The 16,085-nt window shown below is 49.5% G+C and overlaps 1 protein-coding gene and 1 long non-coding RNA gene across 3 annotated transcripts; both read left to right on the forward strand.

The window, feature by feature from the left end:
- The first annotated feature begins 1,287 nt into the window (after nt 1-1,287).
- Nucleotides 1,288-4,550, forward strand: LOC129691274 (uncharacterized). 2 transcript variants are annotated; one of them, XR_008722440.1, is made up of 2 exons: nt 1,288-1,398; nt 2,669-4,550. It is a non-coding gene; the product is annotated as an uncharacterized LOC129691274 (long non-coding RNA). The 2 variants fall into 2 exon arrangements; XR_008722441.1 differs by having other exon boundaries at nt 2,696-4,550.
- Nucleotides 4,551-7,616: 3,066 nt separating this feature from the next.
- Sephs2 (selenophosphate synthetase 2) lies at nt 7,617-9,791 on the forward strand. Its single transcript, XM_055627527.1, has one exon. It carries the CDS (start codon nt 7,771-7,773, stop codon nt 9,127-9,129), a length of 1,359 nt encoding a protein of 452 aa, XP_055483502.1. The 5' UTR covers nt 7,617-7,770; the 3' UTR covers nt 9,130-9,791.
- Nucleotides 9,792-16,085: the final 6,294 nt, after the last annotated feature.

A 16,085-nucleotide genomic window follows, 5' to 3' on the forward strand; every position in this document is an offset into this window, starting at 1 on the left:
TGCGCCACCACACCTGGGTGGTGGGGATGGACCCCAGGGCGCTAGGGAAGCCTCATCTTCAGCCCCATATCACTTTTATAATCAGAAAAGAATAATGATGGGGAGCTAGAGAGATGGCTCAGTGGTTACAAGCACCGGCTGCTCTTCCAAATGGACCCAGACTCGAAGGCGTCTCCAACCTTTCCGCCTTCCTGTCCGTAGCTATGCAGGGCTTTCTTTGATCTCTGTGGTCACAGAGCCTAGTGAGGCAAGCTCAGGACAGCCCAAGGTCACAGGGCATCCCAGAGCATGAACCCCACTCTGTGGTGAAGACAACGGTGTGTTCTGAGCAGAGGAAAAACAGAACAGAACAAAACAGTGTCAAATAGCTTTTGACCCAGAAGCAGGTGTCACTGTGACTCCTCTTGTCCATCCTGTCCTCATACCCCATTGTCCATGCCACCTCAGCCTTCGCTGGGCATCTGCTGCACCCTGCCCCTGCAGGCTGTGCTCGCCCCGCAGCCCGAGTGACCTTGCAAAGAGCACAGCCCAGCCGCTAGCTGTGTCCTCCCCGCTGAACAGTCTCCTCTGCACAATTCTCAGGGGGCGGGGTGGAAAGGCCTTTAATCCTTAACAGGACTCCGTGTGTGCGAGAGAGAGAGAGAGAGAGAGAGAGAGAGAGAGAGAGAGAGACAGAGACACACAGAGTGAGATAGAGGGAGAATTCTGCTTTGTTTCTTGAGACAGGGTTGTCGTGTTGGCCTTCAGCTTGTCATGTAGCTTGAGGGTCCTCTTGAACTCTTACGCCTCCGAGCCCTGGGACTACGTGCCGGCATGACCAGACCCACGGAAGCTTGCATATAGGAAGCTCTGTCGACTTTACCTTCAAAGTCTTTCGGGAATCTGCTCTCTCAGCGTGTCTGTCTCAGTACTCGGTGCGGGGCACTGCTGCTCCCTGGGTATCTGAAGGACACTTTGTAGCCATTACTCTGCTGTAACTTCCTGGCCCTTTACCCTCACCCCAGCGGGGGGGGCGGGTGTGTGTCCGCCCTCTTTTCTAAAAGCCCAGCACAACCTGGCTCTCTTCAGAGTCCCTGACACTACAGCCTCCTTCTCTCCCTGACCCTTTGCTGGCAGCCACACCCGCCTCCTTGCTGTTTTGTTTTGTTTTTTCACACGTTAGGTTTGCTCTACAGCAGCCTTTTGGCCCTGTGTGACTCTGCCCCAAAGACCTCAAACCTAGATTATTCTCTCCCCCCCCTCACCACCCCACCCACCCCCTCCTGGCAGGAGATGACTCACATTTGCCCCAGATATCTCACTTGTGAAGATAGGTGTAGGAGAAGGTGCCAGGGCTGTGGTTCTGAGTGTCAGGCTCAAGTCTTCCCAAGCAGATCCTGTGGATAGAAGCCCCGCAGGGTAAGTTCCAGGAAGGTAGGGGCTGGAGCTGAGGCTGAAACAGGCCTAGAAACAGCAAGAGTCAAACGGAAGGGAGGAAAAGGCACCTCAGAGACTGGGCCTCCAGCGTCTTGACTGCAGAATAAGATCTACTTTTAATTTATTATTTACTTTTAAGTGTATAGGTGTTTTGCTTGCGTGTCTGTCTGTCTGTCTGCGTATCATGCGTGTACGGTGCTCAAAGAGGTCAGAAGAGGGCTTTGGATTTCCTGGGACTGGAGCTACAGCTGTGAGCCCGCCCTGTGGGTGCTGGATTGAACCCGGCTCCCCTGGGGGAACAGTCAGTGCTCCTCAGTGCTGAGCCAACTCTCCAGCCCCCGCCTGACAGTGTCGCTCTAGAATTCACAGACTCCTATAACATAGTGAAACTGTTACTCCTGGGATGGGCCCTGGAGGCCACAGGCCCTGCTGCTCTCCTGTGGGGCTCCGAGGTGCCTGAACCCTTCCTCCAGTTCTGCTTTCCCCGCTCACTAGGCCCTGGTTGCTCACCCCTGTTCCTCAGACCTACACACACACACACACACACACACACTCAGGCCTTTACTTCAAAGGCACTTGCTCAGTGAGGCTTTCTCTGCCCACCAAGGACACTCACTCAAGAGCCATCCCTCCCCGTCAGAGGACAACTTGTAGGAGTCAGCTCCCTTTCTACTGTGTAGGTTCCAGGTATTGAACTCAGAAACTCAGGCTGGCAGCAAGGGTCATTACTACCCAAGGAGCGACCTTGCCAGCCTGACCTTGGGCTTTGTCTGTTGCGTTCATTGCTGTATCTTTGGTGTCTGGTACATTGCCTGGCACAGAAGAGGTCATACATCCATTTATTTATTTATTTATTTTAATTTTAGTTTTTGAGATAGGGTATCATGTAGCCCAGGCTAGTCTGCCACCTGCTATGTTGCCAAACATGACCTTGGTCCCCTGACTATCTCCACCTCCTAAGTGCCTGGATTATAGGCATGAGCTCCCTCTCCTGGTTCCCAAGCTTTTGTTTGTTTGAACTGAGACATAAAAACCTAAAAGTTAGGTATACTAGTGGGGCATCATGGTTCTAAGCATTCTGGACAACTGATACTTAATCTGCCAGCAGACACACACACACACACACACACACACCCCACGTGTGACAGGGTGCCCTGTTCAGTATGAAGGGACTGTAGTCCATACACATGTAATTCTATTTGGAAATTGGTTGGTTGGTTTTAAAGTATAACTTCCATTTTATACTTCCAAGATTTTTTTTTCTTCCGTGCTTATGAAGACACCTCTTTCTACATGGGCTTTGGTGGAGGTCAGTGGTGGAGAAGCAGTGCATCTAAATCATGGTGGGAGTGTTCGGTCCTTCCCGGCTTCGTGAGGTTGATTCCTGACCACCTTGCTGGGAATGGCGCAGCTCACACTGTAATCAACTTGACACAGAATCTGGCAAGCACATTGGCATGTGAGATTGATTCCTGACCACCTTGCTGGGAATGGCGCAGCTCACACCGTAATCAACTTGACAGAATCTGGCAAGCACATTGGCATGAAGGTGTTTGCTTTAGATATGTCCCTGACAGCAGCAGCCTCTACAATGTTCTGAATAGGGAACTGAATGTCCTTGTCCTTAGGCACGAAGCTGGAGCGGCTGGAGCAGCGAATTGGCTGCACAAGGAACCACTTTTTGGCACAACCGACCCTTGTCTCTTCTTTGTTGGTCACCTTGGAGCCAAGACCTGAGAGAGCTGAGGGGTTTTTGTTTATCTGTTTGTTTTTGACAGAGCAGCCCACACAGGCCTGGACTTTATTGTGTAGCCAACTCTGGCCTCAAATTACAACTATTCTTCTGCCTCAGCCTCCTGAGTGCTGGAACTACAGGTATAAAGGACCATGCTTGGCACGCAGGAGGCCTGACATGCCGATGTGCCTCCCTCCCGCAGCGGCAGCTCCGGTTGTTTGAACTCCCCTGTGCTTCAACAGACTGATTTTTCTACCCCGAGCTGAGAGATGACTCAGCAACTAAGCATGCTTACCGCCCTATGCCATCAAGATGGCTCAGCACTGGCCACCAAGCTTGAAGACCTGAGTTTGGTCTCCTGGACACGAGTAGTGGAAGGAGAAACTAACCCTTCAAAAACCGCACCCTAAGTGTGTCGTGGGCCTGTAGTGAGGCAGAGTATCACCGCAAAAGGCTTCATGGCAGCCTCAAGAAGGTCAGGAAGGAAATGGAGCAACGGAAAGGAGCCAGAAATGAGACACACCCTTCAAGACCTCCAGAGACCTACTTCCTCTGGCCTAGGAGCATCTTCTAGCTTACAACCTCCCCAGGAGCCATCAAGTCACGAACTCACTCTCGGATTGATTTATTGGTTAGATCACAGCCCTCCCAGTCCAGTGACTTCAAAACCACCAGATGCCTGAGCTGAGGCCTCGCTGTTCAACACACGAGCCTCTGGGGGACGTTTCGTATCCAGACTGTAACACCAGCTTACACGACTGACTACAAATGGGGCAGATTTTAACGGAGAGGGGAAAGTCCAAAAATCAAAAGAGAAGGTAAACAGCAGGTCTGGCCAGTCTCGTCACTGTTTAACTTGCCAGGTGATGACAGTACTTCTTTTTCCTGTTTTGAGACAGGAGGCTCCATCCAGTGAGCCTTACCCTGAGCAGCTGCAAAGGCCTTTACGCTTGACTCTCTTCGTCCTGGCAGCATGCTACCACCTAAACAGGAATTATGATCCTCAGTTTACTGAAGTACCGTGGAGGGCAGGAATGTCCTATCATTTCCTCAAGGTCACAGCTTGATTGCATCTTTGGAGGGTAGAGGGCAGGTCAAAGATCTAAGGTCAGGGGGAGTGGCAGGCTGGCCCCACATCCCCAAAGGCCAAGACAGGAGGATAGAGGAGAACTAGCCTGGAAAAGGAAGGTCGTCAGCAGAGTGGAGGGGGATGGAAAGAGCTTCGGGGCTAACTAGGAGACAGTAAATATATTTAAGAGCTGCCATTTGAACCACGTTGTTCTGTATAATTAATGCATCTTAAGAAAACCCTAAAAAATCCAAAGGTCTTTTGTGTCCACGTTTGCTGTTTTATTGCTGTACCATTTTTGCTTTTATAAATTCTAAAATATGTACTTTACTTTTTCTAAGTCACATTTTGCTTAATGTGCGTGCATGTGTATACAGATGTGTTTCTATACGGGTGCGCAAACGCGCACGTAGGTGTGAGTGTATATGCGTTTGTGCGTATGTGAGCACGTGTGTGTGAGCATGTATGTGGTGGATCTGTGCCTGCGTGTGTGGACGCCTGTGGGAGTCAATTCTCTTCCTTCCACTGCTTGTGACCCTGGGACCAAACTCAGGTCCTCAGGCTTGGTGGCCTGCACCTTCACTCTTGAGCTTTCTTTGGGGCCTATGTTTTCCTTTCTTAAAAAAAGTTTTTTGGGCCCATATTTTAAGACAGGGTCTCATAGGGCTCAGACTTGCCTGGAACTCTACATACACATGGGTGACTTTGAACCCTTGATCTGTCTGTCTCTGCCTTCAAGTCTTCAAGTCCCAAGATCACATGCATGTACCAGCAGGCCCAGCTACTTTTGTTTTCTTAAGAAAAGCAAAACAAGAACAAGAGGTAGAGGCAGGCGGATCTCTGTGAGTTCAAGGCCAACTTGGTCTACAAAGCAAGTCCAGGACAGCCAAGGCTACACAGAGAAACCCTGTCTTGGGGGGAAGGGGGAGTTGAGGGACTGGAGAGATAGCTCAGAGATTTAAGAATGCAGTGTGCTCTTTCAGAAGACCCAGGTTCAGAACCAGAACCCACATGGCATCTGTAACCCCACTCTTCCACTTACATACATGTGGACAAAACACTCAAACACACAAAATAAAAACCAACCTATCTCTTAAAAAGTTGAAAGCAGAGTGCAGGGGTACGAACCTTTAATCCCTGAACCCAGGAGGCAGGTGTAGGTGGATTTCTGTCAGCCTGTGCTGCACAGTGAGACCACATCTTAAAAAACAATCATGTCCTCAAGTCTTAACTGTTCTCAGTATGTCCTGAAGTATCCCAGGCAGGTTCAGTGAGAAGTCTCTGGTTTAGATTGCTGGATTCTAACTCAGTCCTACTCTGATATGGTGGTAACCTTGAATAGGACATACCTGTACCTCATGGTCTTTCTTTTAAAAAATATTTATTTTAAGCTGGGTGATGGTGGCACACGCCTGTCATCCCAGCACTCAGGAGGCAGAGGTAGGTGGATCTCTGAGTTCAAGGCCAGCGTGGTCTGCAGAGCAAGTTTCAGGACAGCCAGGGCTACCCAGAGAAACCCTGCCTCTTCAATTTTGTGTATGTGTGAGTGTCTGAGGGCATGTGTGTGAGGACGCCAGAAAAGGGTCTTAGATTTCCCTGGAGCTGGAGTTCTAGGGATGTGTGAGCCACCAAGTGGGCGCTTTGAAATTTGTGTCCTCTGAAAGAGCAGCAAACATTCTTCTAACATCTGAGTCATCTATCCAGCCCCCACACCTCATGCTCTTATACAGCGAAAATAGAAGTCTAACTCATAGCACTAAGATAAAAATGAAAACAACTAATACATAAAAACAACTCAGAGCATTGCTAGTTGCTTTTACAGCTATAACTCTTATTTAAAAAATTATGATCTGGGGCTAATGAGATGGCTTAGTGAGTAAAAGCATTTACTGTGAAAAATCTTTGATTTTTTTTTTTTCCTGAGACAAGGTTTCTCAGTGTAGCCCTGGCTGTCCTGGAACTATCTCTGTAGATCAGAGCTGGCCTCGAACTCACAGAGACCCTCCTGCCTCAGTCTCACACCACTCAGCTGCTGTGAAAATCTTGATAACTTCAGTTACATTCCATGAATCCATGAGGACGTACACAAAGTCACCCTTGGACACATCATCAATGACGGCAACAATAAGGAAAGGTTTGTTTACTTTTATTTTGTATGTGTAGGAGTGTTTTGAATGCATGTTTGACTGTGCACTATACACGGTCCTGGTGCTCCCAGAAGCCAGAATAGAACATCAGATCCTCTGGAGACTGGAATTACAGGTGTTTGTTAGCTGCTGTGTAGGTGCCGGGAGCTGAACCCAGGTCCTCTGCAAGAACAGCAAGTGCTCTTAACCACCAACCCATCTATCTCTCCAGCCCCTACTTTAGGTTTTCTTGAGATAAGATCTCACTAGTCCAGGCTGGCATGGAGGTCATCATCTTCCTACCTCAGCTTTCCACGTGCCGGGATTACACCCAGTGACAGTGGGAAATCTATTCACTTATTCATTCATGTAGTCCAGGCTGGACTGGAATTCACAGTGATTCTATCTCAGTCTCCCAAATGCTGGGATTACAGGCATGAAGCCACTCCTCTGGGTTTAGCATTTACAATTTTAATAAACACTAACAAACCTTCCTTCCTGGTTCTGTCATGAATTTTCATAGATGTTAACTTCAAGAAATATAGACGTCTTAGCACAGAGTAGCCAGGGACGCTATTCTGTCGCATTGGTAAATTAACTCCCACAGGAGACAGCAACTCTTCATCTGGAAGGCAATGGCCAAAACAGCACGGGGAACCTGTGCAGCACTTGAAGGCCGTGGGAAATTTCATATCGATGCTGCAATTTCCTTATGTAATGAATGATAGCTTTGCTTCGTAATGTCCCTTTTCTTCCCCGAGTCCTCCCCTTAAAGCGTTTCCTCACCCTATACTGGCTCCGGGACCTGTCAAATGACCTTAGGACTATTCTGACCTTCACGGGGTTAGGCAGGTGCCAGGGCTTCCTTCTGCAAGCGGCCTAGTCTTTAGTGATTCCAAGTCAGCAAACTTCCTCCAGCCAATTCCAAGACCTGGTGCACCTTTGAGGGGGTGGGGAAGAGACCGGGACGGGGGGGGGGTGGGGGGGGAGGGGGGCGACCCTGGCCCCCCCCTGTAACACCAGCGCCCCCTCGGGAAGCTGAGACAGACGGGGGGTGGACGCGAGTTCGAGGTCAGCCTGGCCTACGTAGAGACCCGCGTTCCAGGCCAGTTACAAGGGGTTCACGTGACGATCTCGCGGCGGGGGACCAGTTGTGCAAGCAGACGGTTAACTTGTTAGGTACCTTTCCGAGTAGAGGAAGCCCGCCTCCCGGGGCGGGAGTCGCCATTGGGTGGGGCGGCTGTCAATCACGCCGTGTATAAATAGAGGCCGCGCGGCGCTCGGGCGGGCGGCGTGGTTGCGTCCTGCGGTCGGGCGCGCGGCGTGCACCGTCCGCCCGGGGACCCTTGCCCGTCGCGACAGGCTTGCTCTCCCGCAGGTACCGGGGCTCTCCGGTCGGCCGGGCGTCCCCCGCGGGCGGCGCGATGGCGGAAGCGGCGGCGGGGGCCAGCGGGGAGGCCATGGCGGCGCTGGTGGCCGCGGAGGGCTCCTTCGGGCAGGCGGGCTGGTCGGCGGGCCGGAGTTTCTCCAACTACCGGCCGTTCGATCCCCAGACCCTGGGCTTCGGCCCGAGCTGGCGGCTGACGAGCTTCTCCGGCATGAAGGGCTGAGGCTGCAAGGTCCCCCAGGAGACGCTGCTCAAACTCCTGGAGGGACTGACGCGGCCCGCGCTGCAGCCCCCGCTGGCCCCGGGTCTGCTCGGGGGGCAGGAGGAGGCGGTGCAGGACGCGGGCCTGGCCGCCCGGCCCGGCCCCGGCTCGGCCTTCCCGTCGCTGAGCATCGGGATGGACTCGTGCGTCATCCCCCTGAGGCACGGCGGCCTGTCGCTGGTGCAGACCACCGACTTCTTCTACCCCCTGGTGGAGGACCCCTACATGATGGGGCGCATCGCCTGTGCCAACGTGCTCAGCGACCTCTACGCCATGGGCATCACGGAGTGCGACAACATGCTGATGCTGCTGAGCGTCAGCCAGAGCATGAGCGAGAAGGAGCGCGAGAAGGTGACGCCGCTCATGATCAAAGGCTTCCGCGACGCTGCGGAGGAGGGCGGGACCGCGGTGACGGGCGGACAGACCGTGGTCAACCCTTGGATCATCATCGGTGGGGTGGCCACTGTGGTGTGTCAGCAGAACGAGTTCATCATGCCCGACAGTGCGGTGGTGGGGGATGTGCTGGTGTTGACCAAACCCTTGGGGACCCAGGTTGCCGCCAATGCCCACCAGTGGCTGGAGAATCCCGAGAAATGGAGCAAAATCAAGATGGTGGTCTCCAGGGAAGAAGTCGAGTTGGCCTATCAGGAAGCTATGTTCAATATGGCCACCCTGAACCGAACTGCCGCCGGCCTGATGCACACCTTTAATGCCCACGCGGCGACGGACATCACGGGCTTCGGCATCTTAGGACACTCTCAGAACCTCGCAAAACAACAGAAAAACGAGGTGTCCTTTGTCATCCACAATCTGCCAATCATTGCCAAGATGGCTGCCATCAGCAAAGCCAGCGGGCGCTTCGGCCTCCTCCAGGGAACGTCAGCGGAGACCTCCGGGGGACTACTGATCTGTCTGCCGAGAGAACAAGCGGCCCGCTTCTGCTCAGAGATCAAATCTTCCAAATACGGAGAGGGTCACCAAGCCTGGATCGTTGGCATCGTGGAGAAGGGAAACCGCACAGCCCGCATCATCGACAAGCCTCGGGTTATTGAAGTTCTACCTCGGGGAGCCGCCGCCGCCGCCACTGCTCCCGCTCCGGAGAATTCCAACGCAGCCTCTGAGCCTAGTTCATGAAACGGAAGAGCAGAAGCCATTTCGAACTCAGAGCCGATCCACACGCTCACAGACTGTTGACTGGGCTTGATTTTAAGACCTTTGCAAAGGCTGCCTGCCCAAGGCAGGTGCCCTTGCTAGGCCCGTCAGAAGTCACATGGGGAGGGGGGGTTGTTCCACCTGTTGAGTAGAGGCGGAGCAGGGACCCTTTCCCCAAAGCGAGATGAGGCTATTCCAGTTGGAGGAATTTTTCTTTGCACTGAGATGATTCATTTCTGCACAGGGAAGTGTGATTATTAAGCTTACACATGGAAAAAGTAAACTGCAACATGAAAAAAAATTATTTGGACCAACATATTGATAAGTCTAAATTGTTAGAACTCTTACTGATTCATTGTCAAATTCGTTATTAATTTTTTAGAGAAACCGCCCCTCTTCCTGTCCTGGACAAGAGTTGAGCAACTTGTCCAACTAGGAAAGGAAGAGGGCAGCCACCTGATTTGGTCTCTGCTGATGACGTCTCTCCCTCTAACTCCGACAGGACTGGGAGAGGCTGACTAACCCTCAGAGCCAGATGTTGGTGGGCATTAAGATACTAAATCTTACACCGAATTCCCGGAGATTCAATTAATAAAGACAATTTCTTACAGCTAACTAAATAAAAGGGACTTTGTTGGAAAATGCTTGTGGCTCGTGTTTGGTTCTGTGGGTCATTTAGTCTCAGGCAGGTTCTCATGTAGTGTGGAGAATGGCCTTGAACTCAGCCCTCTTTTAACCTGCAAAATAGAAAGTCGATGTTGTCCACGCCCCTGAGCCAGGGGTTTGGGTTTGCACTGTCCCCTGAGATGACAAAGGAGGACTTGGAATGAATTTAAACTCTAGGGATTCTAGGATAGACAGAAAAAAAAAAAATCACAGTTTTTTAAAAGTGGGAAAAAGGGTGAAACTGGCTTAGCGTGAAAGAGGCTTGTCTGAAGGGGGGGGGATGCTAACAGGAGATAGCTCTGGAAGGATTCATCGGGGCTAAGGCAAGGAGGCTGGCTAAAAGCTTACAGAGCCACACCCCCTGACACACTCACTTTGAGGCAGGTGACAGCCTCTGACATCTGGGAGGAAAACGACAGGAAGTCCAGGCCCAGCAGTAGACCGGAAGCCTGAGCCAAGGGCTGGGGGTGTGAATCAGTGGGTAGGATGCTTGCCTAGCATACCTGAAGCTCTGGGTTCACTCTCTAGCACCAAATAAGCCTGGGCTGTTGCCACTGGCACTTAGGAGGCAGAAGCAGAAGCATGAGAAGTTCAAGGACCTCTGGTTATATAGCTCAAGGCTAGCCTGGGCTACATCTACGTGAGACCCTTTCTGAACAAGCCCCTACAAAAGAAAATGCCGAGCTGTGGTTCGTTGGGGAAGGCCCAGCATGAGTAAGAGCCTGGTTCAGTACCTACTACTTAGGATACTGGGTGGGGAGGGCGGTTTGATAAAGAAGAAAGAAAAGATAAGGTTTAAAACACTGGCCATGGGGTTGAAATGTATTACGGTGATAATAACTTGGGCAAAGTCCTGGTTTAATCTTTACCATCAGAAAAAAAAATAGCCAGGAAGCTTAAGCCATCAGTGGCTTGACACAAATGAAAAACTCGGGAGAAAAATAACCTTGCCCAGAAAACACGTTTAAATAGAAGCATGAGGCTCTTGATAAGGATAAGCATCGTCCTGAAGTCTCCCACTTGAAGTTTCATTCAATACATTAAGATGTTTAAGCCAGGTGGCATGGTGGGGACGCACACCTGTGATCCTAGCGCTCACAGAGGCAGAGGCAGTCAGATGGCTTTGAGTTCAAAGCCAGCCTGGTCTGCAAAGTGAGTCCAGGACAGACAAGCCTACACAGAAACCCTTGGAAAAAAAAACAAAAACAAACAAAAAACCCTTAATGTTCCCCCCAACACACACACACACACACACACACACACACACACACACACACACACTTCTGACAGGATCTTACTGTGCAACCCAGGCTTGTCCAGATGTCCTGCTCAAAAGTTTTGTCTTCCTGTCTCTGCTGAGAATGCAACTTGTTTGTTTGTTTCTGCAATGCTGCTTCCCTCCTTCAGTCTAGATGCCAGCCAAATATGACTGAGCGTACACCTACTAGCTACCTCATGCCTTCTGTTACTGCTTTAGACAAGGTCTTGCTATGTAGTCCTGTCCCGCATGAGCTCACTAGGTAGACCAGGCTGACCTAGAGCTCAAAGACTCGCCTGCCTCTGCTTCCCATGTGCCAGAATTAGATGTATGTGCCTCCACACCTGGCTCACTTTTTTTTTTAGTTTATCTTTTATGTGTATGAATGTTCTGCCGGTGTGTATATGCACATCACACCTGCCCCATCTCTCTAACCCCTCATTCTTTATTTTTGTTTTCTTTTTTGAGACAAGGTCTCCCTATGTAGTCCTGGCTGTCCTGGAACTCACTATGTAGACCAGGCTGACCTCAAACTCACAGAGCTCCACCTGCCTTTGTCTTCTGAGTGCTGGAACTAAAGGCTATTCATGCTATTACCAGCTAGGCCCCTCATTCTTTTTCCTTGGGTTTGGTTTGGTTTTCCCACACAGGGTTTCTCTGTGTAGTCCTGGATGTCCTGGAATTTGCTCTGTAGACCAGACAGGCCTGAATCTCGGAGATTCACTTTCCTCTGCCTCCCAGACTCTGGGATTAAAGGTGTGCACTACCACTGCCTTGCTCATTCTTACTTTTCAATATGAGCAATTAAGGATTACCAGACACATGAGGCAAACTTCCAACTTGAAAAACAAAAGGAAAAGAGACAATTCAGGGATAAGCGTAGGAAAGAAGAGAATGTAGCTATGAAAGGATGATTAGTAAGAGACAAAATGCTTAGGATCTAGAAAGCTAAACTTGTGGCTGGGTGTGGTGGCATACACCTTTAGTCCCAGCACTCTGGAGGCAGAGGCAGGTGGATCTCTGTGAGTTTGAGGCCAGCCTGGACCACAAAGGTTGTCCAGGACAGCCACAGAAAAACCTTGTCTGGAAAACAAACAAACAAACAAACAAACAAACAAAAATGCTAAACTTGCGATGCAGTAAGAGATGATAAAGTTGGAAAAGGCTTTAAACAGAAAACGAAGTTACAAAAAGATGTGTAATGAAGAAAATATATGAAAATCAGGTGAGCCAAGAGGTCTAGCAGCTCAGAGGAGCTCCAGTAGCAAGGTGGAAAAGAAACTTACCAGCTTGGTTAATAGAGCAAGTTTCAAGAAAGCCAAGGCAGTGAAGAGAAATCCAAATAAAAATTAAATAAATAAACAAACAAACAAACAAACAAACAAATAAAAACGAAGCTTATTAGAGAACAATGCAAGTGTTCTCAAACTTAGAAAGCTGAACAATGGGAGCTGGAGCCTTGTCAACAGCTGTACCAGCTGTTTTTCTAGAGGATCCAGGTACCATCCTCAGCAGCCACGTGGTGACCCACAACCATCCATAACTCCAGTGCCATGTTATGCATATACAGACATGGCAGGCAAAACATTCAGACATGTGAAAAAAAAAAAGGTGTCTTGTTTTTCTTAAGAAAACAAAAGTAGCTGGGCCTGCTGGTACATGCATGTAATCTTGGGACTTGGAGGTGGAGACAGGAAGATCAAGGGTTCAAAGGCACCCATATGTATATAGAGTTCAGGCAAGTCTGAGCCCTATGAGACCCTGCCTTAAAAACAAAACAGAAAATAAGCTGAAAATCCTTTTGAATTCCTAGTATGATGAAATTTGTTATTACTATTTGCTTTGAGGCAGGAGTCAGATTTTATAGCCAGGACTATCCTGGAACTCGCTATGAACCCTAGGATGGCCCTGAAATTGTGGCAATCCTCCTGCCTCAGCTTCCCAACAACCAAATTACAGGTTTAAGCCAACATGCCCAGCTCTAGTGTAGGGATTTCTAAGACATACTAATTTTTATGAAGCTTTAAATTGCCAGAAATAAAGATCCTGAGTTCAAGGACAGCCAGAGCTACACAGTGAGACACTTTCTCAAAACGAAGATATTTTGAGACATGTAATTTATCAAAATGGTTTTATCTTATGCATCTTTCTCAGGAAACCGCTGGAAGAGCTAAGAAGGTGTTTCAGGGGCTGGAGAAATGGCTCAGTGGTTCAGAGCACTGGCTGCTTTTCCTGAGTTCAATCCATTCCCAGCACCCACATGGCAGCTCATAGCTGTGTCTAACTGTAGCCCCATGGGATCCAATGTCCTCTTCTGAGGTGCAGATGTTCGTATAGACGCGCTTATACACAAATAAATCTCTTTTAAACAACTTGAAAGAAAAGAATGTGTTTCAGGGTGGGGGTGCTGAACTAGTTAGGCCTTGTGTTTAACCCTCAGCATCACAAAAAACGAACAAACAAAACCAGCCTATTGGGAGTTGTGCTCCCAGGGAGCAAAGCGAAAACGAAACATGCCATCTGGGCCTCACTGGAGGGAGGTGAAACCCACTGAGGAACCACCCCACCCAGACAGAACCAGAAGCCTCCAGGAGAGGAAATGATAGAACCGAGTCTTGGCACGTTACATTGTGTGGAAGCTACAAGGGAAGAACAGTGGACGATGCGTAAAGAATCAGTGATATTCACACAGAAAATTAACACATGAAAAGGAAAAAAAGAAAGAAAAACCCAGCCAGGCAACAGCTCCATGGAACAGAGAACACGTAACCACACTATAGTACTTAACGCTCGGCAACATGGTTGATGTAAATGCCATTTAATAACAGCAAAAGTTCATCTGTCCTCCCGTGGCTCTCACAGAGCTCCTCACCAAAGGCTGCTGTACGGACCCCACTGCAGGCCGCCAACTTCAGCTGATGCTCCTACGGCTCTCAGGAGCCTTAAACCCATTAGCCTTTCCGTGGGCATTAGACAAATCAGCACCACCTACCCGGAACCTCTCCCTTTTCTCTTCCTTATTCCCAATAGAACCTGACTTTAGACTCTGACTGGCTGGTCTATTTTTCAATCCAGTCCTAGCCCAAACCTCTTCAAAAGGCCTGAGAGTGCAGCTCAGTTGAACAGCTAATGGACATGTATGCGGCCCAGCCCTGAGTTCCATCCCCAGCACCACCAGTCCAAAATATTTAAAAAAAAAAAAATGTTTTTCGTTTAACAGACAACCTCCATACACAATGATTTGTTTTGCTGAATAGAAAAGAAGTCTAGGCTTCAAGATTTTGAGCCTGGTAGTCTCTGGAAATCAATAAAAGCATCTTTTTTTAAAATCTCAAGAGAAATATCAGTTTAAGAAAATCGTCAACTAGATTTTGACATCATGCCAGCTGTGTAAGACCCAGATCTGTCAATGGACAATTTACCGTCTATTTTTTTATCCAAACCCACTGTGGGAATTTAAAAATAATTTAAATTAAAACAAAACAACCTCGCAAAGGAGCTTTTAGACTTAGCCACCAGCTACGGAAGTCCTGTGGGTGGAACTCACCGTGCTGAACGAACTAGGCTCTTAGCCACTCAGCCACACCTCGAAAACCCAGCCGGTCTCCCACTCACGCCTGTATAATTGCTTCACTGCTCTTAATTTATAATTATCCCTAGCTGTATTAATTTACTTTAAAATTATCCTGTAGAAGGGGTGGGATTGGCTAGAGCACCGGGCCTCCCACCCAGGAAGGCCCAGGTTTAATCCCCAGTTCTCTTTTTTGGTTGGTTTGTTTGGTTGGTTGGTTTTTCTAAACTGAGCTTTTGGTCTTGTTGAGATGACTCAGCAGTAAAAGCGCTCAGCCTGATGACCTCAGTTCAAACCCCAGAAAACGGTGGAGGAGAGAGCAGACCCCTACGGTTGTCCTCTGAAGTGTGTGTGTGTGTACGCATAGTTAAGGGCACTGACAGCAGATACTCAGCTCCTAGTATCTCCTCACTCCCTATGGCCTCTCTCTGCAGCCACATGACCTACCTAGCCATAAGCCTCTGCCACTTTATTCTCAAGCAGCCATCATACCGTCCATTCTAATTTCCCAGAGAGCCATACCGGGACCATTGGGGAAGGTAGCCAGACTCTTCCAAGATCAGCAGAGAGAATGCAGGCAGGTACGTGTCTGCCTGACCCAAGCCACACATCCTGTAAAATAGTTATTGTCTTGTGCTGGAGAGTCCCTCTCGGGGTTTGGAAAGATCCAATTTCCTGGAAGGCTAGGTCCCTCAAGTGTGAACTGAAGACAAGACCAAATAAACCGAAGCCCTGATTAAAGCAGAGAGGTTTGGGCTGCCGAGGTATGTCTGAGAAGATTGGAGAAAAATGTCTGGATGTGAAGTGAGGAGGGAAGGACCTGGGGAAAAGAGAGCAGCTAAACGGGCCACTGTGCCCATGGTGGAAAGGCCCTGGCCACAAAAACCCACTGGGTTCAGTCTCTGGGACAACTGTAGGAAGCGACTCCACACAGTTGCCCCCTGACCTCCACATGCCCACTGCGGCACACACTCCTAGGCAGGGTGATCGCAGTACGCACAGCTCACTATCACTCCAGACCCAGGGGATCAGACTCCTTGCTCTGGCCTCCCCGGAAACCAGGCAAAACATATTAAATGAATACTTTTTTTAAAAAGAAAAACTAGAAAGCTCAGCTAAACTAAAAGCGGCCCGACTAACAAAGGGTCTTATTACCTTCTAGAACCTGAATGCTAAAGCAAGGCGCTCTGCAGCTCTGCAGCTGTTAAAAACAAGTACCTTGACCACATAGCCAAGGGTCAAGGCCTGCTCATCCCTGTGCCGCTCTGTACTGTGTAGAGGTGGAAACATGCTGGGGTTTTTGTTTTGTTTTAAGGCCATGTCTCACAGCTGGACAGTGGTGGCGCATGCCTTTGATTCCAGCAGGCAAAGGCATCCCTGTCTCTACAGAGTGAGTTTCGAGACAAGGAGGGCTACACAGAGAAATCTTGTCTCACCCCCCCC

The sequence above is a fragment of the Psammomys obesus genome, unplaced genomic scaffold (assembly GCF_907164565.1).
Source record: "Psammomys obesus unplaced genomic scaffold, mPsaObe1.curated_primary_1811, whole genome shotgun sequence".
Classification (NCBI taxonomy): Eukaryota; Metazoa; Chordata; class Mammalia; order Rodentia; family Muridae; genus Psammomys; species Psammomys obesus.